General features: G+C 38.2%; 1 protein-coding gene across 7 annotated transcripts in view; it reads right to left on the bottom strand.

Annotated features, from left to right (window-relative positions):
- The window catches only part of chd4b (chromodomain helicase DNA binding protein 4b), a 31,669-nt gene extending 11,062 nt beyond the window's left edge, over positions 1-20,607 (bottom strand). For 3 of the 7 annotated variants that reach the window (XM_044116875.1, XM_044116872.1, XM_044116876.1), the window contains exons 1-29: positions 20,351-20,607; positions 19,824-20,078; positions 19,217-19,341; positions 17,487-17,732; positions 17,265-17,380; positions 16,559-16,658; positions 16,232-16,463; positions 16,023-16,144; positions 14,952-15,075; positions 13,897-14,069; positions 12,521-12,766; positions 11,654-11,857; positions 11,309-11,520; positions 10,424-10,555; positions 10,211-10,310; positions 9,906-10,097; positions 8,690-8,890; positions 8,459-8,596; positions 7,271-7,392; positions 7,007-7,180; positions 6,683-6,824; positions 5,617-5,866; positions 5,403-5,527; positions 5,233-5,325; positions 5,008-5,149; positions 3,518-3,687; positions 3,176-3,365; positions 2,168-2,254; positions 1,234-1,325 (exon numbers count right to left, since the gene is read on the bottom strand). In XM_044116875.1, coding sequence (XP_043972810.1) covers positions 1,234-1,325; positions 2,168-2,254; positions 3,176-3,365; positions 3,518-3,687; positions 5,008-5,149; positions 5,233-5,325; positions 5,403-5,527; positions 5,617-5,866; positions 6,683-6,824; positions 7,007-7,180; positions 7,271-7,392; positions 8,459-8,596; positions 8,690-8,890; positions 9,906-10,097; positions 10,211-10,310; positions 10,424-10,555; positions 11,309-11,520; positions 11,654-11,857; positions 12,521-12,766; positions 13,897-14,069; positions 14,952-15,075; positions 16,023-16,144; positions 16,232-16,463; positions 16,559-16,658; positions 17,265-17,380; positions 17,487-17,732; positions 19,217-19,341; positions 19,824-19,887 — 4,314 coding nt within the window. In that variant the 5' untranslated portion in view covers positions 19,888-20,078; positions 20,351-20,607. The remainder of the gene's footprint in view (positions 1-1,233; positions 1,326-2,167; positions 2,255-3,175; positions 3,366-3,517; positions 3,688-5,007; positions 5,150-5,232; positions 5,326-5,402; positions 5,528-5,616; positions 5,867-6,682; positions 6,825-7,006; positions 7,181-7,270; positions 7,393-8,458; positions 8,597-8,689; positions 8,891-9,905; positions 10,098-10,210; positions 10,311-10,423; positions 10,556-11,308; positions 11,521-11,653; positions 11,858-12,520; positions 12,767-13,896; positions 14,070-14,951; positions 15,076-16,022; positions 16,145-16,231; positions 16,464-16,558; positions 16,659-17,264; positions 17,381-17,486; positions 17,733-19,216; positions 19,342-19,823; positions 20,079-20,350) is intronic. The other 4 variants (XM_044116870.1, XM_044116873.1, XM_044116871.1 and 1 more) reach the window with 4 other exon arrangements.
- Between the last annotated feature and the right edge of the window lie 7,237 nt (positions 20,608-27,844).

Below are 27,844 nucleotides of genomic sequence, written 5' to 3'. Positions count from 1 at the left end.
TTGAATTCCCTACGGCGGTCCTGCAAAACAACAGTATTGTTGCTGTTTTTGGTTTCCTACCACTGAGAAAAGTTTTACAGACTATTTACTATTTTAAGATATATCTGTTTAATGTAGACTTTCCCATTTAAGTATTTTCAAAATTTTGAAAACCTCTCAGCATTTTTACTAAAGGTGTGAAATAAAACTGCCCAATGATGCCGAAAAGTTTAGCATCATTAGGCAGTTCTGATATACTTCAATAGTTCCTTATAGTTCTGAAATCACATAATTATGTTGCACAGCATCACTTTCTGAAAGTGCAGCTGCTTGGCAAAAGAGACACAAAAGTGTTCACAAATCACATTATACCCCCTGACAGTTGCAGGTATAAAAAAAAATTAAGACGCCACGTAAAATTATCAGTTTCTCTGACTGATGGTATTGTATAGATCTTAGTACTTTTTCTAGCTTGTAATAATTTGGTATTTTGTCGTCAAGTGGTTCTCGCCATCTATGGGCCTCATTAAAGACGTCTGAAACAGAGTCAAGAAACAAAATGGAAGCATAAAACGTCTCCTAAAACTCTGACTTATGTTTATAACCAGAGTTGAAGCAAACAGGGAATTTTGCAAACAGCTGCTACAATTTGATTTGTTTGCTGATTCCTGTCAGCTGTAGTGATCACATTTCTTTTATTATATGAACTACTGACAACATGTCTCTGAAGTAACAAGTCAAAATTTTTTATTTATTTGAAGAAAATGAAAAATGGTCAAAATAACGAAAAAGTTGCAGTGCTTTCAGACCTCAAATAATGCAAAGAAAATAAGTTTATATTCATTTAGAAACAACAATATTAATGTTTTAACTAAGGAAGAGTTCAGAAATCAATATTTGGTGAAATAACCAGGTTTTCAACTCTCCATTTTTTTCCAGAGCTGTATATAAAAATTTACATAAATCACATTAATAATAAATAAATATAAGATAAAAAATAAATATTTGTAAAAATTAAAAAGAAAGTTTTTAAAAAAAAAAAACAACAAACTAGTGGATTTTAGAAATACATCAAAACATTAAATGAATAAATACTGTACTTATTTTAACCCTTATAGATCATGATGACACCTGTGTTTTCTCGGTCCATTGAGTGACATGTAAGCATTTTGGAGGTAAAAAGTTAATTAAATAAAATCATTAAACTTTTTAGATCTCTTTTTTCCATTTCATTCGAGTTTATAGTGAACTTACCTCAATGTTGCCCCCCACCCTGGCCAGCAGAGGAGGCAGAGGCTTGTCTCTGTCGTTCCTCAAGCCTTTGCGGTTCGGCCTGCGGGCGTTAGCTACCGAAGGGAGAACATAGTTAGTCTCTTTGAAACGAACGACCGATTTTGAGGAACATGCAGGCAAATGAAGCAATGTAAATAATGAACGTCAGAACTCTCATCCACCTAGAACGTCTCTGTGAAGACGCTCCACTTACGGTTCTTTGCTGATCCTGACGAAGCTGTCCCTTTTCAAATTTCCTCCAACCTTTACTTTAACTGCTCCTTGCCCTAAAGACGGTTAATACTTTCAGAGTACCTACAACCGATTGCAGTTTTGGGTTATGTTTTATTTAACAACACTGAGGTAGCCTTAATTAATACAAAATAACATTCAGTACAAATAAGAACACATTCTTGCACTATTAAGGATCAAATAAATAAAGTGCAGCAATTAAATAAATCCCAAAAAAAATCATAAATACAAGAAACGTCTGTACATTTTTAACAAATATTTAACAGTTAATTTAAACAAGATAGGATGCAGTTCAGCTCGCTGATAAAGCGTGGATTGTTTGATTGTTTCCCTTTCCTTTCTTTTTGTCTTTTCTTCTCACTCTACGCTCAACACAGATGATGCACTGACAAGTGTTGTTTCGTGAGTTGTTGTTGAGATTGTCGAGGAAGACATCGTAGGTGTCGTCTGAATCTGTGTAAGTATCTGCAGATGGGGCGGTGGGAAGGCTGTTAGTGAACGATTTGGAGATGTTCCTTAACACTCTACAACTGGAGCACCAGCATCAAACTTTAAACCTCGTTATAGTTAACACTGTACAGCTTGGAGAATGGACTCAGATGGTTCAGAAATGCACATACAACCCACCTCTTTACATCAGCAGCCTTCAGAGACTGAGCCATACCTTCAGAGCGTTCGTCAAAGTCCTCGTCTCCCTCCTCGGAGGCCACTGAGTAATCAGACTGGTTGTCAGACTGATCCTCCTGCCAGTCTACACAAAACAGACAGAAACCATTATGAATGAGAAATTAAACAGGACAAAACCTTTGACCACCTGGTGACAAGCTGACAAGGCTAAGAAATGACAAACATCTAGCTACCAGCTAGCTTTTCTCCCAAAGAGAAAAGACGTTTTGTCTAAAATATTCAGATTTTTCTTAGAATACTTTAGTTTTGGTTCATAAACAAACCAAAACTGAAATACAGCAACAAAAATATTAAACTTTTCTTGGTATCACAATTTTTTAAATTAATTTTTACATATGATGGTATTGTATAGATTTTAGTACTTTTTTCTAGCTTGTAATAAGTTGGTATTTCGATGTCAAGTGGTTCTCGTCATCTATGGGCCTCATTGAAAGATGTCTCAACCAAAGTCAAGAAACAAAATGGAAGCAAAAAAAGTCTAATTATCCTCCTAAAACTCTGACTTATGTTTATAACCAGAGTTGAAGAAAACAGGGAATTTTGCAAATAGCTGCTACAATTTGATTAGCTTGCTGATTCCTATCAGCTGTAGTGATCACATTTCTCCTAACAGCTGATCTATTAGCCAAAGACACTGATTTTATTGTTCTACTTTTAAAAGGAGGTGAAAACTACAATAAGAACGGTGGAAATGTTTTATAAAGGTTTCATATTACACACCTCCAAAATGCTAAGAGTAAACATAAATAATAGAGATGGTTACAATTAATCTAATTAGTGTTTTTCTGTTTAAATCTATGTCTGAATAGTAATTAATTTCCACTTTTGTAATAAAAAATAAATAAATTTATGATTGACACTACATCATTCTAGGTTTCATGAGATTAAATATCATGCAAAGTTCTACTTAGCTCTCCTAACATGAGCACACAGACACAAACAGCACACACACACAGAAGAGGTTGCATTATATATTGTTCTGTACCCTGTCTTATACCTCGGTCCTCCTGGGAGCCGTCATTGTAGTTGACCGGCTTTCGAGTACGTTTGCCTTTGCCCAAATTACGGGCGAGATCTTCCTGTTGCTGCTCATAATGGTGTCGAAGCAGTTTCTCCCAGTAGTCGGGATCAACGCTTTCCTCCTGCTTGATCACCTCTCTTTCTACCTCCTCCTCCTCAAAGAAAGAAGACATGTGTGGCTCACATACAATATAAACCTACTTAACCTGTTTTATCCAGCTTAACATCAACATGCTTTAAGAATACCAGAGTAATAAGACGCATGTTGACTGTCAACAAGGTAAACCAACAAAGTCCTACACTTTACCTCATCGTCCTCATCTTTGACAACATACTGGGCCACTTTAAAGGAGCTGAGGTATTCGTTCATGCTCTGCAGCTCCGTGTCCTCCGTGGCATCCTGGTTCCTGTCCAGCAAGCGGTCGATTGCCTGGTCATCATAGTGAATCACGCTGCTGTCATCCTCCTTGTTGTCTCCTGAAGGCAAGGCAATGAAAAAGGCCAGGAAATGAGACAATTTATACCCAAGACATCAGTCACCTGCTATTCAGGAAAGCCAATTAATCTCAAGCTCTTATGAAAATCTCCCAGGACAAAGTTTCAGTGTCAGTGTTTTCTAGCAAAACATCATTAAATACGCACTTCTTCATGACATGGAGCCTATTAGTGGATACTGTAGCAGGAATGGTTGGGTTTTAATTGGACATGCGAACAATAAGCCAGTTTCAGAAGCACAATACTTTTGCAGGTTTACTGGAAAGGCTGAATGTCTGGAGGGACTTATGGTATTCATGGGATTTGTAGTTTTTCCACAGCCAAAACTTCAAATCACAGAAAAACAAAGCATACTTAAAAAGAAAAAAAAGATAGAAGCAATATTGGTGGAAATTTACTGTGTCATTTATTGCAAAAAATATTTTATAGGAATTTTGATTCATTGTTGTTTCGATAACTTTCAAATAATAATACCCAGTAAAAAACTAAAACTGACAGTATTATTGGAAATGTCATTTTTATAATTTTCTTCACTGCTTGTTTCACTAGTGTCAATTAATATCACTAAGTCTGAAAGCGTGATTGATGATTCATATTTTAAATGGGAATGTATTTCAAGAACAATGTTTGTTACTAAAAATGCTGTGCCATGCAGTGACAGCCATAATGTTACCTAATAAAGATGCAATAAATAATTGTTTTGAATCATAATTTTGATCATAATCACAATAGTACCACAATATGTAATGATAAAGTCCATATTGCCACGCTAGGAAGATATAGAAATATAAGACATAACTAAGCCTGTCACAATAACACATTTTACTAGAAGATAAATCATCCTTGAAATTATCGAGATAAATGTTTTCAAGTGTTGTATTCATAATGGCGTAATAATCCAAGTTCAACTTCTAAAATACCAATAAACTTTAATTTCTTAAGGAATTCAGCACTGGACCTGGAAGATATCTTAAATATCAAAAATTAACCAGAAAAAACAATGAATAAAACAGAAATGAAAACCACACACAACAGAAACAATGAATAAATTAGATAACGATGTCTGTAAACAAAAAATATTATTCATCAGAATGGAAATTATTGAGCTCCTCTTAATTTATCTTGCAATTAATTGATTAATTGCTGATTGCGACAGGCTTAGACACCTAAATGTACTCCAAGAACACGAGTGGAAAATCAGCTTGTAAAAACTTAAGTTAAGATCATTGAATTTGAGCCTTTTTTTTTTTTTCTTGACCGTCCACATAATCCTGGATTTCTTTTTGCTAAATATTTTCTCACCTTCTCCAACTTCATCCTTGAACAGCTCTTCGGTTCCAAACTTGAGAATGTCGTCAAGTTCCTGCTTTGACATGGAGCCCGTCTTGGAGCCAAGTCCGGGCCGCACCACCAGGTGAGTCAGCATCATCTTCTTCTTCGCCACCTGACAACGAAAAGAACACAAAATAAATATTTAGGTGCATAAAATTATTTTTTTTTTCTAATCACCGTTTCTTTTTTCCAAACCTGTGTGATCCTCTCCTCAACAGACGCTTTGGTAACAAACCGATAGATCATCACTTTCCTGTTCTGGCCAATACGATGAGCTCTGCTGAAAGCCTGCGAGTAACACACAATGATCAACCAGAAACCAAACATGGCTGCATACAAGCACATTTAAGACTGGGTTGGCATACTTGGATGTCATTGTGGGGGTTCCAGTCAGAGTCGTAGATGATGACTGTGTCAGCAGAAGCGAGATTAATACCCAAGCCGCCGGCCCGGGTCGAGAGGAGGAACGCAAACTGCTGAGCTCCTGGAGCTGTTGGATCAAACGGGAGACTTCAAATGTGAAAAGCAAATATCAACTATCAAGTGAGGCAAAGACAGATATGCAAACACACATCTCACCATTAAAGCGATCGATAGCTTCTTGTCTCATGTTGCCGGTGACTCCGCCATCAATCCTCTCATATTTGTAGCCTTCGTTCTCCAGGAAGTCCTCCAGCAGGTCGAGCATCTTGGTCATCTGGGAGAAAACTAGAACCCTGTGGCCTCCCTCTTTCAGCTTCTTCATCATCTTGTGAAGAAGCATCAGCTTCCCTGATGCTTTGGTCAGGGCAGTACCTTCATACATGCCATTTGGAAGTTTGGGAGCCTCCTGAAAAAGTAGAAGAACTTTCTATGAAATTTAAGGTTTGTCCACTTTTTCCACAGTAAAGTTCAAGCAATTTCAAGCATTTTTAAGGTAAATTTTCACCAAACTTTGGAGATGAAAGCAATACAAAAGAATTTTAAAAAAGACGGTTTCAATAAATCATTATATGGTATAATTTATGACTGTTATATTAAAAAAACTCTTCTGATAGTATCCTACATTCTACAGTAGGGACAAAATAAACTAAAAGAACAAAATCTTATGTTCTGAAATGTCTCTCTCTCTCTCACACTCACACACACACCTATTCACTTCAGTGAAGAACAAAATACAAAAAAAAATAAAAAATCTATTTCAATAACTTTTAACATATAAAACATGAACCTCTAATTCAAATACACAGCTCAACAACTCATTGAGCCACAGTAGCTGTAATAAATATTCATTACACTGAAACAATCCAAATAAATTGTGTTAAGGTAAATTATCTTCCTGCTCAAATTAAATCCTTAAACACAGTATACAGAGAAATAACAAAAAAAACTCTCCAAAAAATACTCCTGCTAAGTTTTAGGGCATTTAGCAAATATAAATAATTCTGGTGATTCTAACTAACTAACATTTTCCAAACGATGTATTGTTGCATTCACTCATCCTTTACATAAAAGCCATTAATTTTGAGCTATTAATATTGAATTTGAACTATTTTTTAAAACCAGTCTTGAGAAAATATTTTAATCCTATGAAGAGTATGTAAACTTCTGAGCAGAACTGCATGTCTCAGTAAACAAAATTGATTGAATGAAGCACAAAACGTACTGTTGCAGCGGCTGGAAAGAGGTAGGGATGATTGCAGCACTTTTTAAGGTCCATGACAACGTTGAGCAGAGACACTTGGTTTCCACCTCCTCGCGTGTTCAACGCCTCAAAGTTGCGCGTCAGAATAAACTTGTAGTATTTCCTGTATAAGCAAAACCAAATTAATGTATGAGAAAAGGAAGAACAAAAACAAAATTAGATGGGAGCACAGGAGCAGAACTCATAGCCAGCAATAGTTTGGGGTTTAAAGTTTCCACAATAAATAATAAAAAGACTCTTTCAAAGTAAGTTTTTAAAGCAGTTACATTTAAAAGTGTTGCTTACTTCTGCATGGGGCTCAGCTCCACCCGGACAATGAGCTCCGTCTTCGAAGGCATGTGTTTAAACACATCAGCCTTCAGCCTCCTGAGCATGTGTGGTCCCAGCATGTCATGGAGTTTCTTGATCTGGTCCTCTTTGGCAATGTCTGCAAATTCCTCCAAAAACCCTTCAAGGTTGCTGCAGAAAATAAATCCATCATTACCACTCTTTGCAGGTGGACGCTCCAAGAAAAACAGCCACATTCACGATGGCTGCAGAGCTACTGACTTGAATCTCTCCGGGGTTAAGAAGTTCAACAAGTGGAAAAGCTCCTCCAGGTTGTTCTGAAGAGGAGTCCCAGTCAGCAGAAGCTTATGTTGCAGCGAGTAGTTGTTCAGCACTCTGAAGAACTAAAAGAATAAAAACAAAACAAAAACTAAATTATCCTGATGAATAAAAACAGTACCGTAAAGGAAAACGTAGAATTGAAGCCCTAAGGCGTTTCCACAAAATTTAAACATTTGTTACATTTGCTTTCACACTGCACAGCGTCAAACAATGCAAGCCTTTGAAAAGCCTGTTGCACTCCTTGCTGCACCAAGAACTACTGAAGGAAACAACACAAAAACCTCTGAAGACATTGAGCGGAACTTCCTTCTTCACAAAATGTAAACAAAAATGGAGTAGTGTCGGATTTTATCAGTTGTAGTATTTCTCTTTTGTCTTCAAGAAAACACCACAAGCCATTTCTGCCTATAGAATTAGATTCTTGTGTTTGTTTTGGTTGTATTTACCCAGAATGCCCAGCGCTAGACTGCTTGAAAAGTTTGCTGCTTTTCAAGCAGTCTCTGTTCACAAGTAAATGTCAGGTCTAAACACCTGTTAAGACAGATTAAACAAACACAAGAAAGACAAGAGAGTTAGATTCTTTTGTACTCGCGAGGAGGCCGAACAGAGATGTGTTTTCAGGTACTCTGGTATATGCATTCGAACCAGAGTTCACTTTACTCAAACCAAGTCCAAGTATTTAGATGAACCAGTTTGCTTTTTTTGGTCCACATCAGAGTTAGATTGCACATTTACACCTCCCTAAATGAACCAGACTATCTTAGCAAACTAGCTAGAGTTCAATTAAAGTGGACTAAACATGGCTGGTGTGAATACACTCTTAGTATCAATCTTTATTTGTATGACATCTTTCATACAATGTTGAGCAATACAAAGTGCTTCACAGAATTAAAAACAGGACAACACAAAGTGGTTAAAAACATTTCAAAAATTAAAAAAAATATATCTGTCAGCAGTGAAGCAGATATTAGCAAGAAGCACCAAACAAGAGAGCATTGCAGTAATACAATTAGCAAGTTATAAGAGGATGGGCTAGTGTCTTAGCTTGAGACAGACAAATATTTTTGGGAAGATAAGTCCACAAGCTCTAATGGTGACATTAATGAATCATTCAGGATTTATTATTACCTTGGACTGGTTGTTTTTGAGTCTGTGTGCCTCATCGACGACCAGGCAAGCCCATTCGATGGACCCCAGCACAGCCTGGTCGATGGTGATCAGCTCATAGGACGTCAGCAGAACGTGGAACTTCACTGTCGAGTCTTTCTGTTGAGTACAGAGGTTGGGCGAAACTTCAGTTGGATTTCAATAAACATATCAATCCGTCAAGTAACTCTTACTCTTTTATCACCTCCCTACCTTCATCTTGGAGGCCTTCTTCCCTCCCCTGATGGCGTTTCCCTCAAATGAGAACTCGTTCTCTCTGATAACAGCCCTGCTGTCTTTGTCCCCAACATAGGTAACCACGTACATATCGGGGGCCCACATCTCAAACTCTCTTTCCCAGTTAATAATGGTGGACAGAGGAGCGCTGACCAGGAAGGGACCTTTGGAGTGACCCTGTGACAGCAGAATGCAGGATTAGACCAATTTAAACAGTTCAAATCAACACATAAAAATGCATGTCTTGCCCTGCCTTTAGAATAGAGATTCAAACTTTGAACTCATCCCCTTTTTGGGCAAAGTCAGTGTGTGTCGCATGTCTGAGACCCCGACCACCTTCACTGAATGACAGAGGAGGGCAGACTTGACAGGAAAAGTTCTCCAGATTTAAAATATTCTAAAAGAGTGTCATTTCATTAGCATACAACTGTTCTTATAGCAAGAATAAAAACCTAGGACTGGTTCAATCAAGAATATATATCATGAGAGACGCATTATCAACAACAGTAGACAAAACATTCAGTATTCAGTACAAAGAATATTTACTCAATTCTGACCCAGAACCACAAAGCATTCTGGTAGATGTAAGCAGATGATGGATTCTTCATAAAAATGAAGAAAATTATAGACAACCCTCATCAGCCTCTTCAAGAAACTATCTTGGGGAAACTGAGTATCTTCAGTCAGAGGCTTTTTCAAATTCACTGCAAGACAGACCACTACAAAAGATATTTCCTGCCTATAGCCAACAATATCTACAATAACTCTCCAAAGAACTTAAATTAAAATGAGTTACATCAACATTTAATTTTCCTTTGGGATCAACAAAGTATTTTTGAATTTGAACTTCTCATGGCCAATTAAGCTAAGGTTGGTGGAATCAACTGACTCACTCTTTGGTTACCTAGCAACTCACACACTCTATGGTTACCTAGCAACAATCTGCTGAGTAACTTGTGCAGCATCAGTTTTAGATTTCACAACTGTGGCTCTTAACTGATTAAAAATAAAAATATGGTGCAGAGTGAAAACTATCAGTAAAAAAAGAAAAGGTAACATCACCAGTTTAGTATTTCACTTACTGATGATCAATATCATGATATAAGCATTTTGTACCAGTTTTTCATTTATATTGGCCAAACTTAATAAAACCTCACAAATAATACCAAGGATTCTCACTCTGGATTCTCACCTCCTTATACAGAGAATACAGGAAGACAGCCGTTTGAACCGTTTTGCCTAAACCCATCTCATCAGCCAGGATGGTGTCGGTGGCCTGAGCCCATGAGAACCGGAGCCAGTTCAAGCCCTCCAGCTGGTAGGGATGCAACGTGCCGCCTGTACTGTCCAGGTAGTCGGGCTGGCGATCAAACTTGATAGTGGGCTGGTAGGAAGAAAATATTCAGAGAACTGGTTTTTATACTGCCAACAAATAAAACAGAATACACCAAAGGACAAATGTTTAATTTAATTTAATGGCAGATAAAACAGACTTACATCTACAACTGGATTAGCAGGTGGCCGTTCCGCCTTTTTGACTTTGACCGTTTTCTTCAGTTTTTTGCCCGGTCTCCCCTCTTCGCCCATCATCAGCTCTCTATTTAGTCCAGAAAATAAGTTACTAAATTAAGATAAACGTTTCCCCCCTCATAGACACTTGGCTCCATATATATTAAACTGTTTCCTTAGATATAATGAACCCCTCCATACCTGTGATTCCAGTATATTTGTTTGTACGTATCATACTCAGGTATGTCCATGTCTTCACTTTCCCAAGTTGACTGGTCATAGGGCAGATCTCTCCATTTGATTAAGTAATGAACGTTGTTCTTCTTGTCAACACTAGCATTAAAAACACATAGGAAACATGGCGCTTAATGTTTTAAAATGGTCAGTATTACATTACAGCTATACTGTAACTAAAATAGGTTATAGGCAGTAAGCAACAATCAGGTGCATAATAGCTTCATATTATGATTTGTATACTTATAATTAAAGGGGAACTATTATGCAAAATTTCACATACTTCCATTTGGGTCTCTATTGCTTCTACAGCCCAAGTTTGAAAAAAACTTTTGTGGCGATAACTTAATATTTCAAAGAACTTTCTATTCTTAAGTCACAATCAACAGGAACTGGCCCGTTGCCTAGCAAATCAAGCGGAGCTCCAGCACGTGTGGTCAGCTGGTTTTACCGCTCCATGTACTGTACAATGGCTGCTGGAAAAGACAAGTATTTTGTTGCTCACTTACTATCCAGAGATCACTTGCTGCATTTCAGTTGGTTGTGTAGGAGGGTCAACAAAATCTTTTCAAAAACATTTGCAAATCTGCTTGTGGCCATTTTCATGTGCGAGTGTAAACATTGAGTTAGAGCTTGGAGGGTGACCAGCAGCAGCGTATTTGGATTTAAAGTGACAGAGGCCCTAAAACAGCTCATTAACGAGATCAAGAAACCATAATAGGTCACTTTAAGAAACACCTAAAGTTACAGCAACCGGCAAACCAATATAAATGTTAAATATAAAAAAAATAATTTAAAACCACTTGTTTTTTAGGTTATGTGCTCAGTCTCCATTTTGCATATTTCGCCTACCTGTGGTTTAGGACGCGGTGGATCATCAGCCACTCTATCTTAACCCCAAAGCGTCCAAAGTCCTCCTCCATGTGAACAAACAGAGGATCTTTGTTTTTCCTTTTTGTGCTCTTGTCATCATCGCCTTCGCCTCCAAAGTCCACAGGTGGAGGTTCGTCCATGTCGGTCTTCCTCTGGTAGTTACGGAACATCACCTGGCAGTTCAGCTCCAGCTGCAGGGAAGCAGCAGAACAATTTATGGAACCGTTATATTATACGTTGGGGTAAAGGCTTACTTAACTTCCACATTAGAGAATAATTGTTCAAATTAGTAAAATGTTTGCTACAATTCCAGACGATAAGTACCTGCAGCTCCAGCACCCAGGAGCAGTGCCAGTAGGACATATTGCACCATTTGACAAAGAACTCCCTCTCCCGACGGCCAGCCAGAGGAGGGGGATCAGGAGCATCAGCGGGCAGGTCAGCAGGCCGGGGGACAGGCATGGAGGCTGGAGGTTCCCCCCAACGCCACGTTAAAACCTTCTGCACTTTTCCTTTCATTGGGGGACACTGTACGAAGGGACGTGACGCGAGTCAGGAGGATAACGACAAAGAAATGAGGAGCGGCTTAAAATGTTTGCACTGAACTCCTTTCATAATTGTCATGTAGATCTGTCGCAATAAGTATTAAATTAATTAACCAGGACTTGCATAAGTTATTATTTTTCACTTTTCCCACTTTCTAGCAAAAACTGGATGACAAAAGTCTTCAGTCTGGTGATTTGGTCTCAAGTAGCCATTTTTTGAGGGGCAGTTTTGTTTATTGAGTATTTAGCATCCATTTTATTTGTTCTGCCTGTTGTTTTGCTTACTTATATTGGATATTTAAAATGTCTTCTAGTTCCAGTGCTTAATATTCAATAGAATTTACAGTTTACTGATCTTTGAGAATATATTCTTGTATTGTTTTATAATTATATCACTTAAAAATGCTCTCAAAACAACAATATCATGGTTTATTGCAGTAACGTCTGGGACAATTAATCACCCAGCAAAATATGGTTGTGGTGAAAGAACCTTAATCAGAGGTGCAAGACTGGCAAAATGTATCTGTAGTACAATATGTAAACTTATCCTGATCAGGAGGACCAGCTGTATCTGCAGTAGAAAGCTGCATTTGCAATCCAGATTCAGACCCTCCAGAGCATGCGCAGATGCAGACTCGGTGCTCACCTTGCAGCGGGGGCAGATCCACTCTCCGTTGGGAATCTCGGGGAGAGGAGGGTTCAGGCAGTGGATGTGGTAGGAGGAGGGGCAGGTGTCACAGCAGAGCAGCTCTCCACCGTCCTTACACACTCTGCAGAACTCAATGTGGTGGTCGTCTTCCTCCTCCATGCCATCATCTCTTCTGTCGTCATCATCCTCCCCTTCAGCCTCGGACAGATCATCTCTAGCCTCCCACTGGATCCCCTCCTTCTCCTTGGTGTTGCAATCAGACACATGAGGAGGAGGTGGTGCATGTTGAGGGGGGAGGGAGGTATGCGGAATGGCATGAAAGGAAAAAGGGAGAGGTGGGGGGTTTCGGGAGCGAGAGCGGTGGAGGGTGTAGAGCGTGCATTGAATGCGTGTGCATGTGGAGTCAGAGAGAGGGAGTGGGAGAGGGGGGACAGGAGGAAATAGAAGATGGAGGGTGGGATGTATAGAAGAGAAATGAGAAACGACAGACAGAGAAATGTAATGTTAGGGAGAGACAGAACTAAAGTGCCAAATCTAAAAAGTCAATTTTGCTTCTTGTTTTCCAGAAATTCTCTAAAGTAGTGTACAACATTTTAGAAGAAAGCTCAAAATACTCAGACTTCCAACCTGAGTGGCTCTGATTACAGACCTGCAATAAATCGGCCCTGAGAACAGTGATCACCCGATACTTACATGTGAAACCGATCTTATCTACCTCGGAATAGGTGTAAAAATCAACCCATGGCCTATTTTGCTCTGCTATGAGAGACGGCGCTCGACCATATTTTGGAGCTAAACATTTTTTTAAATTTGACAGGAAATTTGAAAAAATTTCCTGTCATAACATAACATCACCTGATTGTTATGAGTTGTGGGCAGACATTATTAACATCTAAACACCAACTATAAAAACATTAAGAAAAAATACAATTACAATAAATATGTTTAATCCCATCTAAAGAGTGAAACAGTTTTTGATCAGTTATTTGTGACTTGTCACTTAATCCGCTGAAGTTTTTAGTTTGTAGGGTTCAGGAGAATTAAAAAAAAGAAAAGAAAAACAGCTGACCTCAGTCTCACTATGTGTTCACATACTGGCCATACTATGTTGCCAGTGTGCTTCCTATATTTTCACCAGAGATTCATTGAAGCATCTTTGCTGTCACTGTTATTGGTATATAAACAAAAACTGGAATACGTAAACTAATAATGTTTAGCCTGGTGGCCCGCCAGGCTTATAACACACTGGAGGAAGCCCTGCACCCTATTGGTCAAAATCAGAATCAGCAGGCTTGGTTTTTAAAGATTGGTAATCAGTGATTGGCCAGAAAACTGCAATAGGTGCAGCCCTAGTTCTGACGATTTGTACTCACACAGTGTGGACAGCTCCACTTCCCCTCTGGGGCCTTCTCCATGTCAGGGTCCAGACACACCATGTGATAAGCTCTGGGACAGGTGTCACACAAAATAATCTCTCCTCCCTGCTGGCACACCTCACAGTAATCCTGGTGGTCGGTCTCATAGCCATCGCCATCTTCTGTCTCCACTGACAAGAAGAGAGGCCCAGAAATAAACATGTCAGTGAAAACAGGAAGCAGCTCAGCCTAAACTTGAATGACGTAGTGAATCTTCCTGTACTAGACTGAAGTTTGTTCTTAAACAAGGTTTGTACAATGTCAAATATTTTCAAGACAAATTTTAAAACTTTTCCAGCACAGCACTTTGGCAATAAAAACAATACAAATGAACTAAAGAAGACAGTTTCAATTCTCTGATATATATCATTTCTTCCTCTTAATTAATAATGTCTTGTGATAATATTCAACATTCTTCAGCAGGGACAATGTAAAATGAAATCTAACAACGTTTTATGGTTGGAAATGTCTCTCGCCTACCCCTGACTGGTCAAAGAACAAAACACTTAACAAAAATAACAAAAAATTTCAATAGCATTTTTAATGCAAAAAATATAGGACCTGTATGTCAACTATAGAGATCAATAACTCTATAGAGATCAATAACTCATTGAGCAATAAGAAATAATAAATATTCTTTGCACTGAAACAATCCAAATAAAAAATGTTAAAGTAAATGACCCTGATGCTCAAATTAAAAGCTTAAACACAAAATGCAACGTACCAAAGAAAGGCTCTAAAAAATGTTTTGACCAAGTTTTCTGGATTTAGCAAATATAAATAATTTTGGTGATTCTAACTAACCTAAATCACGAAAAAAATTTTGTTAGTTTTAACTTCAGAAAGTGAGAAATAAACATGTTTTTCTATTAGATATATGAAAATATCTAGTTTCAACTGCAAGTAATGTTTATACAGAAATCAAGCTCTTTCCAAACCTTCAAAAGACCAAATTGTAATTCAAGGTTTTTCATCATTTAGAGTGAAGATTTCCAAAGCATTTTTTTCCAAACCTTTCTTCTTCTTTTTCGCATTTTTGGATTTCTTCTTAGGACGGCTGCTGCGGTTGGAGCCGTCGGACACTGAGAAACTGCCGTCTTCAAAGTCACTGTCGCCATCAGGCTCGTCTTCATCGCTCTGATCGGACGCAAAGGTAAAAGAAGACAATTCCTAAATTAAAGTCTCTACACATTTTCCATCTTAAAATGTTATGCTTTTTGTTTTCTAAGTGCAAATATTTAAGTAGTTCACCCTAATCTCTAGTTTGCTCTTCATTAAAATGACTTCTAAGCCAGAAAGATTGTTGTAAGTATAAAATCTGTAGGAGTACAGATAAAATTGGGGCTTAGCTATTTAAATCATAGTTTGTATTCTTTGATCGTTCAACTTGGTTGCAAAAATAGTAGTAGTGATGCGTTGGCCATTAAAACCAAACCCAGTTTAAGAGCTTCTTGTCAAGTTTTCAGACAAAAACTGACATCCCAACTGACTTATCCAGAATTTTTTATTTTTTTGAATCATAAAATCAAATTGAATATTTTCCAGCATTTATCAGACCGTTTATCACTGTTGTGAAAAATGTCTTACCGTAAAAAGAATTTATTATTGTCTCAATAAATTTCAACTAAAGATGTTATTAAATTTAATTTTTACTATTTTCTCCACTGTTTGTTCCATGACAGCATCAATAAATATCAGTAAATTTTGAAAATATGATTACAGTTACAATATGCAGTTTAAATTGCATTTCTTTAAGTAAGTGGTGTCCTTAAGTAGATTATTTCAAATAGGAATGTTTTTCAAGAGTCGTACTTGTTATTGTGGGGCTATAATTGTTGCACCATACAGTCACAGCCACAAAGTTACTTAAAAAAAGAAGTATTAAATAGTTTTTTTTTTTATCATCATCACAATAGTATTGCAATAAAATTCTGAGTCCCTATTGCCCACAGCTAGTTGAATCTTACTTCTTTATGTTCATGTTTTTTGTTTGTTTTGTATCTTTCTGATCCACTGAAGAACAATTCTCCCCAAACATCCTTAAACATAATAAACCAGCTGTAGAAAATGAATAAATATCTTACAGAGGAGCGCTTTCTCTTGCTGTTGAGGCCCCCTAGTTTGATTTTAAGTGGGGCCACCTTCTTGGGTTTTGGCTTAGGGGGAGGCTTCGGTGTAGGTTTTGACCTTTTGCGAGCATTTGGACCTAAAATAAGAAATAAAAGTGAATTTTAAAATTACCATTATTCTCAGTTTTAGATCAAACACAGTATCTGTAGCTTTGGATATGCACCTTTTCCCTCTTTGGTCTTGGCCTTGCGGAGTGGGGGAGCTGGAGCCAGCGCTGGGGGCGGTGCAGGTGTTGGAGCGGCAGCAGCAACAGAGGCAGGGGCAGGAGAGGGAGTAGTCACAGGGGAGGCAGCAGGGGCAGCCTCCACACCTCCGTCAGTCCCCACAGCCACCATGTTCTCCACTGCTGCAGCCACATTGGCAGCTGCAAGGGCTGCATTGGCTGTGGCGCAACCCTGAGAGGAGGGAACGGCACAGAATGGGAGTTTTTGCTCATTTTAAGCATCTTAACATAAAATAACAGAAAATAATTATTACAGAGTTGTAATACCTTCAGTGGGTTGTTTGTGCTGAATTCTCTCCACTTAGCCATCATTAAGGTCATCATCTTGGATACGGGAATTTTAGGATTCTTTGCTGCAATTAAAGGCCTAAAAATGACAAAGTTTATTGTATTTTTTATAAGTTTATTTACCACTGGGAACAAGAAAGATATGATGTTGTCCCTGGGGATGCACCAATTAACTTTTTTCTCTCCCAATCCCAAAACCGATATCTGAGGTCTGGTATCAGCCGATACAGAGAAACAGAGCTGAATTAAAACATTTCTGTTTACAAAAACAGACATAAATGTACCTAATTGCAAATTTATTTGATCATTTAAATGCATCAATTTCTTCACTAGCTTGGTCAACCATGAAAAATCAACTAAACTTTAATTTGTGCTGTCAGTCCAGTTAGGAATAAAACAGCCAATGCTAAATAAATAATAAAGAAACTGAAGCTAATAAAAACAGGTTGACTGTTTTGGTCAAAAACCTAAAAATTAACTACATCAAACCTTCTTTCAAATGGTTTAGATAGTGCAATTAGAGATTCTAAATATGTTGTAAAATAAATAATAAAGCATAGAATTAGACTCTATAGCTCTGGGCTTATGTATCAGGCATACTGTCATCGATACCCAATGTATCATTTTTTTCAATATCAGTACAGATATTAATATCAGATTGGTGCAGCTCTAGTTTTCCCCTCACCTAACAAATTGGCTGAAAGCCTTGTAGTTGGTGAGAGAGCTGTAGTCTTCTTGAGTAAAGACATGATCAATGTCCTTCATGCCCCAGGCCTCCAGCAGCTGGGCGGAGCTTTTCGGCTGTGGTGAGAGCAGAGAAGTTGGAAAACAAAGCCAGTCAGAGGAACTTCATTTCTCCAGGAGCTGCATACGCTCCTTCCACAGGGAGTAAACAATAAAACTTTACCTGGCAGTCATCGTCGTCGTCATCGTCGTCTTCTGGTTCTGGATCTTTGCGTTTGCTCTTAGAGCCTCCTTTCTCTCCGGCCCCACCTCCTTTCTTCTTGTCTTTTGCAGAGCTTGAGCGTTTCTTCTTTTTTCTCCCAGGGGCGTAATCACTCCCTTCACTCTCTGACCGCACACCTCCCTCATCTGCATCCCTCTCTGCCGCCTCCATTCCCATCAGGTGCTCTGGGGAGCTGACCGGCAGTTCCTACAAAATACAGACCCACTTTACTAATTACAAGAGGGCAATGCTCCTTAACAGGTTTTATTTTTTCCATTTGTCGCTTGCAGAGGTTATGATGCACTTTTAGGCTCATTAGTGAAAATTCAATAGGTTCTGCTCTGTTATGCATGAAACACACAAAGTATGACTCTTCCCATACTTTAAATTAAGTTATTTTAATGCATCACAAATTTTATAGGTGCAAAAATGCATCTTTTGCAATGTTTTGAGCATTTATAGGAATACATTTAGATAAAGGCAAGTTTACTAATGCAAGATTTCAGTGTTTTCCTAGTTTGTAATATTGCAAACTAAAAGTTATGATTTTTAACTGCTGGTTTGACAAAACAACCACTTTTGTTGTAAGGGATGCAAGATGTTTTCATAGTTCCATTTATCAAATCTTTCTTAATACTATACAGTGAATATAATCAGGTCACTTGAGACCCAAATAAGAGACTATTTCATACTCAGCATAAACCCAAGCTTCTGTTTATATGATTTACTTTAAAACTTACCGTCCATTGCATTGCACAAATATATTATTCATTCTTAGTTTTTACAATTTGAAGATGTTTGCACGTCAAAAAAACGCTAAATAAAACATCAATAGTTATTTTATTGTTATTGAAGACAAAAAAAAAAGATCTTATTCTGGAATCCTGTCGCATTGTGCACAAAAGTTCAATTATTATTCAAATTAAAATTAGAAATTACAGAAAATATTTTTTGTCTATAATGAGTGCCAGAAAGTGTTATTTTATGACAACATTGAGATATTATTCCTGAATATTGTAATGATAATTTAACGTATGATTAACTCACATTTTCCTTGCACTGAAGCACTTTCATTTTCACCATCACAATGTTCACAACTACTCTACCCAAGATTTCTGATTTTGGTCACTAAGATTGATATCCTTAATAAATGGAGTTTAAAAAGTTTTTATACTTATCACATCAACGTTTGGATGCTACGTAAGTTTCTTTGCAAGCCACAGATGGAAAACTGACCAATGCATTGGAGGCTGAAACTCAGCGTGAGCTTCTCATGGCCAATTCCCAAATAATAATGAAAATGAAAACGAGGAATAGGAGTTAGTTAAATAAACATTTAGAATAGCTAAAAAAAATTTTTTTACAATAATTGAAAAAAAAAATCTGTATTTTTATGTAATTTGTGACTATTATGTTGTAAATTACTCAAACTTTGAGTGTAGATCATATGTTAGCATAGCTGTGGGTGGAATTAATTTCCTTAATTTTTAATGGGGGAAAATTATTTGCATTGCAATTTTTCAAGACACAAACTGCCTGTTTGCTTGATGGATTGAAACCCTCAAGGAACCTGCTGCAAAATTAGGGAATTAAAAAAAAGTTTTTCTAAGCTTTCTCACAAAAAAAAAAAAAATGAATAAAATCAATTTAAATATCCAGAATACAAACTTTGACAGGAGCAGCGAGCTCACCTCCCGGATGGGTCTTTGCCTCTTGCTGCTCCGGCTCTCTCTGCTGCTCTTCTTGGCTTTCTTCTTCTTCTTCGACTTGGGTACCTCGTCCAGGTCAGAGACAACATCCTCCGGCTCTTCTTCATCTGCAAAGGAGACATGCTCGCATTATTATTAGTTTCAGGAGAGAAAACAGGACTGCAGGCCGGAGGGGGAGTAGACCACGAACGAACGCGCGCGCTGCTCCATCTGGCACGACTGGGCCAACGGCTGTGCACGCGCGCACACACACAAATGCGTCCGTGAATGCCACAACAGCACAGGTTTAAACTTACCCGATTTCCTAACGCTAAAAAAATATACATAAAATAAAACTTTAACAGCCCACACTCTTATTAACACATTAGCAATGTTTCTTTTAAAAAAATTTAATAAATAAATAACGAAAAGTGTGAACACTTGCTTCTCAAGTTAGCTAACTAATCTGTCATGGCGAGTGACCCGAGCCGAGCCGAATACTCCCAGCTAGCTTCAGCTAGCATCACGGAGAAGCTCAAATTACACAGAGATGGACCTTTCTTCGGGGAAAGGAGGGAGAGAGAGAAAGGGGGGCAAACGCCGAGCTTACCGTGAAGAACTGAATGCTCCTCTGGCGCTCCAAAGTCGTCCCTCTCATCTTCGCTACACGACATTTTCCCCCTCCGAAAGGTTTAAATTTATTTCTTTGCAGGGCTAATTAATCCCCCGTAAAACCTCGCTCCTCGGTCGGCGAGGGAGGAGGGAAAATGACGTGGGACTGGTGGAGAATGGACCGGGGGTGTCCAGGAAGGGAGGGTAGCTTGTGAGTAGGGGGGACTGAGGAGTGGTGGTTGGGCGCTTGGTGCTGGAAAAAAAAAATAAAAATAATGATACATTTGATTGGCTCGAAGCCTTCCCAGTTGAAATTGTAAACACACACCATTAAATTCTCCACCTGTCAAAACAAACAAGTTATTATGCAGGTAGATCCCAACAAAGGAGTGGATCAACTTACAGGTGACATTTATCCATGTTATTAAAAAACAACACAATAAATGCACAGCTTCTTATGAGAAAGGTGCATCAGAGAAAAGTTTAAGCTTTAAAAATTCCTGCCTTCACATATTGGAAACTTACTGTAGTGTGCGTGTAGTCCGGTTCGAGGTGTGCTCCCTCTTTCGGAGCGACTAATAAAAACCAATCACACTGCTTCAGCTCCAGATGTTGTCCTAGGAAGCTCACTCATTAAATCCCCGAGTGATATTTCTGTTTCTTTTCGCAATGACCCCAAACACGCGGCTCCGTCCCCCACTTCTTGTTTCCCCCTTACCTTACAGGCAGCGCTTAGCTAACATCCTCACAAACACACAAAGGGGGCAGACATCCCATAATAATCCCCCCTCTCCCTCCCACACGCACGCAGGACTCTGCATAGTTACCTCGCAACGGACAGACCATAATACTCCGGCTGCCCCCACCCCCTCCAACATGCACGCGCACATGCATGCACTATGCTCATGCACATGCACACTTCTTCCCCTTTCCACTGGAAGTCCCAGCCCCCTTAGCAACCCCGTTGTCATAGTGACACCCCCCTCCCTTGCTCCAATGGACAGACCATAATACTCCAGCAGTGGCAGCATACATCCCATAATAATATACAACACCTAAAAAGACAAGAAGGTAAAAAAAAAAAAAAACAGCACCACACAGATGGTCCTTGGAGAAGATCAGGTCCTCTAGTGACAGACCATAATACTCACCAGGCGCCCAGCTGGTGTTATAACTATGCAATAAATAAATAAAAATGAAGAAATAAAGTGATGGGTTTTGTTCTTAGAGGTGCTCACGCAGGTGGACGGCATGCCGGCAGTGTGCGGGTCAAGCACCCTGCAGAGGTTCAGTGTTTACCCGAGGCCTTCTCTCTCAAATATTACCTCTGATTCTCCATCAGGAAAACCAAAACGATCCCACGCCAACAGGTGCGCAACTGCACCAACACGACCAGCAGAGCTGCTGCTGGTCGGAAGAAGTTTCATAAACCAGTTCATTAAAAAAACCCACTAAATGCAGTTTCAGTGAGAAAAAAGTAGTAAACAATTTAAGCTGCGCTTGAGTCAGACAGCATGCAAAGAAAGCTGTTTAAACTGTTTATCTGTAAAGATTTATCCACCATCTTGTCACACATTCATCTCGTGCCAGAAGCTATTCATATTGCGATTCTATGTGAGTTGTGGCTGCTGGTTTAAACCGGCATTGCTACTGAACAATGATTTATGTTGGCAGTGTTTATTGTTAGAAAGTTAAACAAACTTTAATGTGCAACAAGTCGACAGGAGAACAAAGCAGGAGCACATCTGGATTTCATAATTCTGGTATAGTTTAGCTTCTATGAAAATGATGTTAGTGACCCTGTTTGGGCCTGAGGCCACCATGCTGCTCCAACACATCTGTTCCACATCTGTTATCTCAAGAAACATAGTCACAATCCACCAATTTAAAGGACCTATTATGTAAAGTCAACTTTTTTTTAGCTTTACGTGTTATTCCTGGAGTGTTGGTTTAATTCTTTCAACCATTTTTTGAGAAATCCTTTCATCTCCATGGCAACCATTCAGCTGTTCAAAACGCCTGGGTGGATCTAGCCCCGCCCCCAAACCACAGCTCCTCCTTGGAGCTGCTTTTTGCAAGCTTTCATGTTACTCCTTCACTTCTGCTCCTTCAGACTAGCAACAGCATTTACCAAATGCCTCAGTGAGTTTTGGCACTGAGCTACTTCTCAGTGAAACTCTGGTAAAAAAAACAAAAACAAAACATTATTAAAGGATAAATAGAGGAGAGATGTTGTGATAACTTCCTGAAGACGGAGTTGCCTTAAAAGCAAGAGTTTTTAAAGAGACTCAGGCCCATTTTCAGGAAGCTAAATTACAATGTCAAATTTCTTTTAAGTCATATTTGATATAGTATTTTTTATAACAACTTCAGTTAAGACAACTGTGTTAACTGAAGTTGTGAAATTGCCATTTTTGCTATAAAATTATAATTTTATAGCAATTGATTATGCTATAAGATGGCACTATGTACCTGACACTTTAAGAGATTCATAACAACATTCACAAATTCAAAGATTCCCAATCAGCCTAGGCTGCTCTACAATTTCAGTAACAATTTGAAAGATAAAATGGTTTTTATCATCTTAAAATAGCTGACTTACTTATATCATTGGTTCTTAAAACTTAAGCCTCCAAATGGTAAGCATATCATAACTGGACATGAATACAATTGAATTTTATAAACATAAAGACACTGCAGACATCTTTATCCACAGATAATTAGGAATAAGAATCCATCTCTACCTCTTTCAGTAATTTTTTGACCACTAAAAAGAGGGGATCTGAATTGTTTACAGGTACTTAAAGGTGCAGTACGTCACTTTTACAAATATTTTTTTGCATATTTGTTAAAGGTTGTGACAGTATGGATGGTATGAGACAGATAATCTGTGAAAAAGTCAGGCTCCTCTTTCTTCTCTCAGTGCTAACTAGAAACAACCAATCAGAGCCAGGAGGCGGGTCTTAGAGCTGCCAATCACAATCTAGTGTGTTGCTCCCTTTAACTCTTTGCTCTCTGCTATACTGCAGCTAGCATAGCATGTTGTGAAAGCTAAGGTTAGTTAGCATAAATTGTTTTCCCATAATGGGAAGTTGTTTCTCTGACATTAACACGTTTTAGAGGAAGTACACGAGGATGATTGACAGCACTCCTGGCTCTGGTTGGTTGAGCGGAGCATTTCTTCAGACAGCAGTAGCAGCTCAGGAAGGAGGTGGAGGAGATCGATCGTTTCACAGATTATTTGTCTATTAAACTGTCATAACACGGCGACAGTTTCAACAAATATGTGAAAAAGGAATTCTTTATAAAAGTTACAGACTGCAGGTTTAAAGATTTATTGCTGCTTTTCCATGTAAAGGTCAAAGTTAACTGTATTAAGCTCGGCTTGGAGAGTTATGTGCTTTGTGAATGTTGAATTTAAGCATAGTTTTTTATAGTATTAATTAACTTTTTGAGTTACATTCAAGCAATGATTATATGATTATAGACTATAATAACAGTTGATTTAATTACACTATTTTTCAGGACATTTACTAATCAATATACAACCACTTGGAGTGTGTTGAAAATGTTAGCAAAACTAACACACAATCAGTAGAAATGATAGCTTTCCTCAATAAATGTAAAATTTAATAATTTAGTCAACTGAGACTGTGTGACCCCAGGTGACCCTCAGCAGTCTCAAAGTCCTCTTACACCTGCAGATGCACTTCGGTTTGCAATAACAATAACAATTATTGTTATTTTTTGACAATAATTGTCAAAAAATTTACTTATTCATTAAAAAAACACAACTCATATAGCTTATAGATTGATAGATTCATTACAAAAGGTGGGATATATATTTTCTAACATTTGTTTTTGTTAATTGTCATAAGTTCAAGAAAACCTTAAAATTTTAATTGAAAATTTTAACTTTACATATCTACTGAAAGATATGTCCAGTTATTAAACAATGTGTCTACTCAACAGTTGGATTAGCCTTCTTTTAGTGCATTGGGGTGTTATGAATGCAACAGAATTTCTTCCCTCCACACAACTTTCCAGTGATATGCTTCAGTGCAGCACTCACTGTCCACCTGTTCTTATCTGAGACTGTAAAGTCAACAGTTTTACATTTTATTTATTGGTCTTATGTAACATTCTAATTTTCAAAGAGAGATAATTTCTGGGTTTAAAATATATCACTCTGTGAGCAATTATCAAATCAAATTGAGTTACATCAATAAATGAGATGGTCAAAGACGTCATAATTTATTGAGAAAAACATGAACTTTTAATGCAAACAAATATGAAGCAAATATAAGTTGAACGTTTTTGCTAGTATTGCTGAATGTGAATTTTAGATATGCACAGATCATTTTAAATATCTCTTTTTAGATTATATATACTTGACTTTATGCAGATTTTATTTTGGCGAACATACAGCAAGGCCATTACTATATATTTATGTTGGAAAAAAAGACAGTGTTTGCCTTTTGGGAATGTATTTCAGATCTTCCTTAATCTCGTTCGTACATCCCTCACTGAGGTTCACATTTTTGTGCTGTTTGTTTTGTTAGAAACTATAATTATAAGGGCTTTGCCTGTAATAACACAAAGTGACATAAGGCATCAATCTGGAAACACTGAATCAGTAAAGTCCTGTAAGAAAACAAACATATTGCTTTTTTGTCTTTCATACATTTTGCATGTAGTTTTCTTTTCTGCTACAGATCAATCTATCGATCTGTAACAGCTGTAAACATCATATCTGTTGAGAATGAGGTTTTAGGTTGTTTTTTCAGACTGGAAGTAATATTTTTGAGTTGCACAGCCAAAGTCCCTAAAGATTAGGGTGACGGCGAGGAGGTTTTCCAACCTCAAAGTCTTAATGGTCACCAACAGAAAAGGTGAAAAGACCAGTAAATATTTTATGCTTGTTGTAGCAGTTATAACAAATATTTGATGGCTGTTTTAATAATCCCTGATTGTTAGAAAGGTTTGAATGTTTATCTTAAATAAATGTAAATTAAATCAGATTTTTATTTCATAATTGATACTACTGTATTTCAGTTTTAGATAAGATCACTTTGTAATTTTACACTGCACTTTAATTTGGTATATTGTCTACTATCTGTCAACGCTTCTGATGTTATTTTTAGTAGGCGTAATCCAGCTTCACTCATATTTCCCTCTTGATACGGTAGATGTGTAATCGATAAATGACTCTGCATCCAAAACTTTTTGAAGTCATGACTTTACCCTCTAAAGGTCAAATATGCACTCACAGATAACAGCAGATGAAATTCCCTTTAACAATGTAAATATAAGCTTCTTTTTCCCCATTCATAGTAAATAACATGGCATGTTCTTCGAAAAAAAAAAAAGATCTGAGCCAAAAAAAAGGCCTTTCTCTTCACTCCAGTGGCCACTAGTATTCCCTGTGGTACGGCGCATGCAGATCGCATAGCAACAAAGCCTTATGCCTGGCTATTGTCTGTTACTGTTGCTTGAATGCCCCTTAGACAGGCATGTGCGCGCGTGCACAGGGCTCACGTGCGACACCGTCACTAACACCTCATCCCAATATCTGCTCCCTCCATCCCGTGTGCGCAGGCCGCAGCCAGGCCCCCTCCCATCTCAACGCCACCATATTTCCATAACATTCATGGGTCATCCATTCCCTTCCCTCTCTGCCACCCCCACTTCCCTGCCTGACAACACCACCGCCCGCCATCCCATAATATTAATGCACACGCACACACACACACACACGCCCGCACAGCAGTGCATTCAGCCCTTTGTTGGCAGGGATGCCTGAGCAACGTGAGCGTGCTCATGCACAGCGATCATGTGTACGCCTCAGATGATTTCTGCATCTGCACTCAAACTGCTGAGGCAGGTGGGCCTCCAGTAATGCAGGAGCTAAAGGTGAGAGGTCATGTTTCGAGGGGGGATATGCCTGTGAAGTCCAGAGACACCCTGAGGCAGCCATCCTGAATGAGGTCAATCATCCCCTCCATGCAACCATGAGAGCATGGAGGAAGATCAGTTTAGATGTGCCCCATCTATCCAGCAGACACTCTCAAAGTCCACTGCTTCTCTCTTTAACAGTAGGAAATGCAAGTCATCTCCATGTACATGTCATGGCTGAAGCTTTAACAAGCGTCTCTTGGCTACAGTCAATCACCACCAGACCATGTCAGCGTGATAAAACGTCTACAAAATAGGGTAACGATAACGATAAAAAAATAAAAAAAAGAGGGCAAGTTATTTACGAGAGAGGGGGTGAAGGGAAGAGCTTAACAGAGGCGCTGGACGTGACGGTGGCCAAGCTCATCACCATGGTGTTGCTGTGGGAGACAACAGAGGACGTCACTTGGAGAAACGGGGGACACAAAGGAGGAATACGACATGAGGAGGGCCGAAAGAAGGAGGCAAGAAGTCGCCCGTCTACGCAGATACAGTCGGAGGAGAGCGAGCGGAGAAATTTGGGGGAATGAAAACGTGTGCAGACAGATCTGTCAGGAGGAAGTTTGCGGTGACGTTTTGAGATTTCCAGCAGAAAAACTCACACAAAAAACCCAGGAGTATACAGTTTACAGTATGTCTGAATCACCAAGTTTAGCTGTTGTGAATTTCATCTGAAAAGTTAGTTATAAATATAATATTATATAACAGATACAAACACATTACAACCACGGACAAAGTTCCAGCTGCCAAAATGTAAATTTAAAGATTTGTGCTGACTGAGGGAAAAGTTTTATCAAACTGTATTGATTTTTGTAATTGTTTCATTCTTATGAAGCAGCAGCAAAAGCTAAAAACATGTTTTGTGGCAAAAATAATAATAATTTGCCTACATATTGATTTCTTCTGTTACATTGATGTTTACAATCTTCAAGCTAATTTTAATATAAGGGAAAGACAACCTGAGTAAATACAAAATGTAACTTTCAAATAATGATTTAATTCATGAGAAAAAGGACTGGCAATAACAGGCAATGAGTTTTTTTTTTTTTTTACATCAATGTGGAAGGACTTTGGCTCAGTCTTTGTAAAATTGTTTTAATTCAGCCACATTGGGGGATTTTGAGTAAGAAGTCAGTTTAAGGGACATCATATCAATCAGGTCTAAGTAGAAACTTTGACTATTCCGCTCCCAAATCTTCACTTATATGCTTGTAAAGGTCAGAAACTGATGGCTGGACATTCTCCTTCAGGATTTTCTGCAGGACAGAGAAAGTTGTGGTTCCATCAGTTACAGCAAGACAAGCAGGTAAATCAGCCCCAGATCATCATCCTGCCACCACCATGTTTTACTGTCACCATCATGCTATTTTCCATTAATCATTTTCTTATTGTTGAATCATAAACATTGACTTTCACTGAGACAAGTGAGACCTTCAAAGGCTTATGCACAGCTAATTCACGGTTTGATCACCTTTTTTTTTAGAGCCAGACTAGTTTAGAGAGCTTTGTCCCTAAATAAATTACATAATAATTTAGAAATTACATTTTGTATTTACTCATGTTTACTCAAAACCATACAAAAACTGTTAGTTCACACTGTAGCTATGCTATCAAACCAACAACAGAGAAATAAACAGAGCATAAGCAATTAAAACTGTAATCAAGTGAAGGTAGTAAGAGGCTTTATATTGTCATAAAATGTGTCATAAATCTGGGTATTTTTTCCAAACAGGAGCACAGATAAGACCTCTGAATCCCAGCAATATCAAGAATATCCTGTGAGAATTATTCTGTCATCAGAAGCGTCTGTTTTATTACCTCCTTATTTATGAACATCCCAGTCTGAGCAAACAGGCCGAGACAGACGGAGGGGAAACTACTGCATAAATTTTAAGGAAGTGCAGCTACACCGGCTGCTGAAGTTCAAATATTTGTAAACAATAAATAAGAAGTTACTAATGCATTGTCTTAAAAGGATAAGACAGAATATTTGAACCCACTACGATGTTTTATTTTCAGATTTGTGACAAACTCACTTTGTTATTTCTTGTCACTTTCTCCACT

This window comes from Gambusia affinis, linkage group LG05 (assembly GCF_019740435.1).
Source record: "Gambusia affinis linkage group LG05, SWU_Gaff_1.0, whole genome shotgun sequence".
Lineage (NCBI taxonomy): Eukaryota > Metazoa > Chordata > Actinopteri > Cyprinodontiformes > Poeciliidae > Gambusia > Gambusia affinis.
The sequence above is the reverse complement of the archived record's forward strand: the minus strand, read 5'-3'. Positions and strand labels throughout refer to the sequence as shown.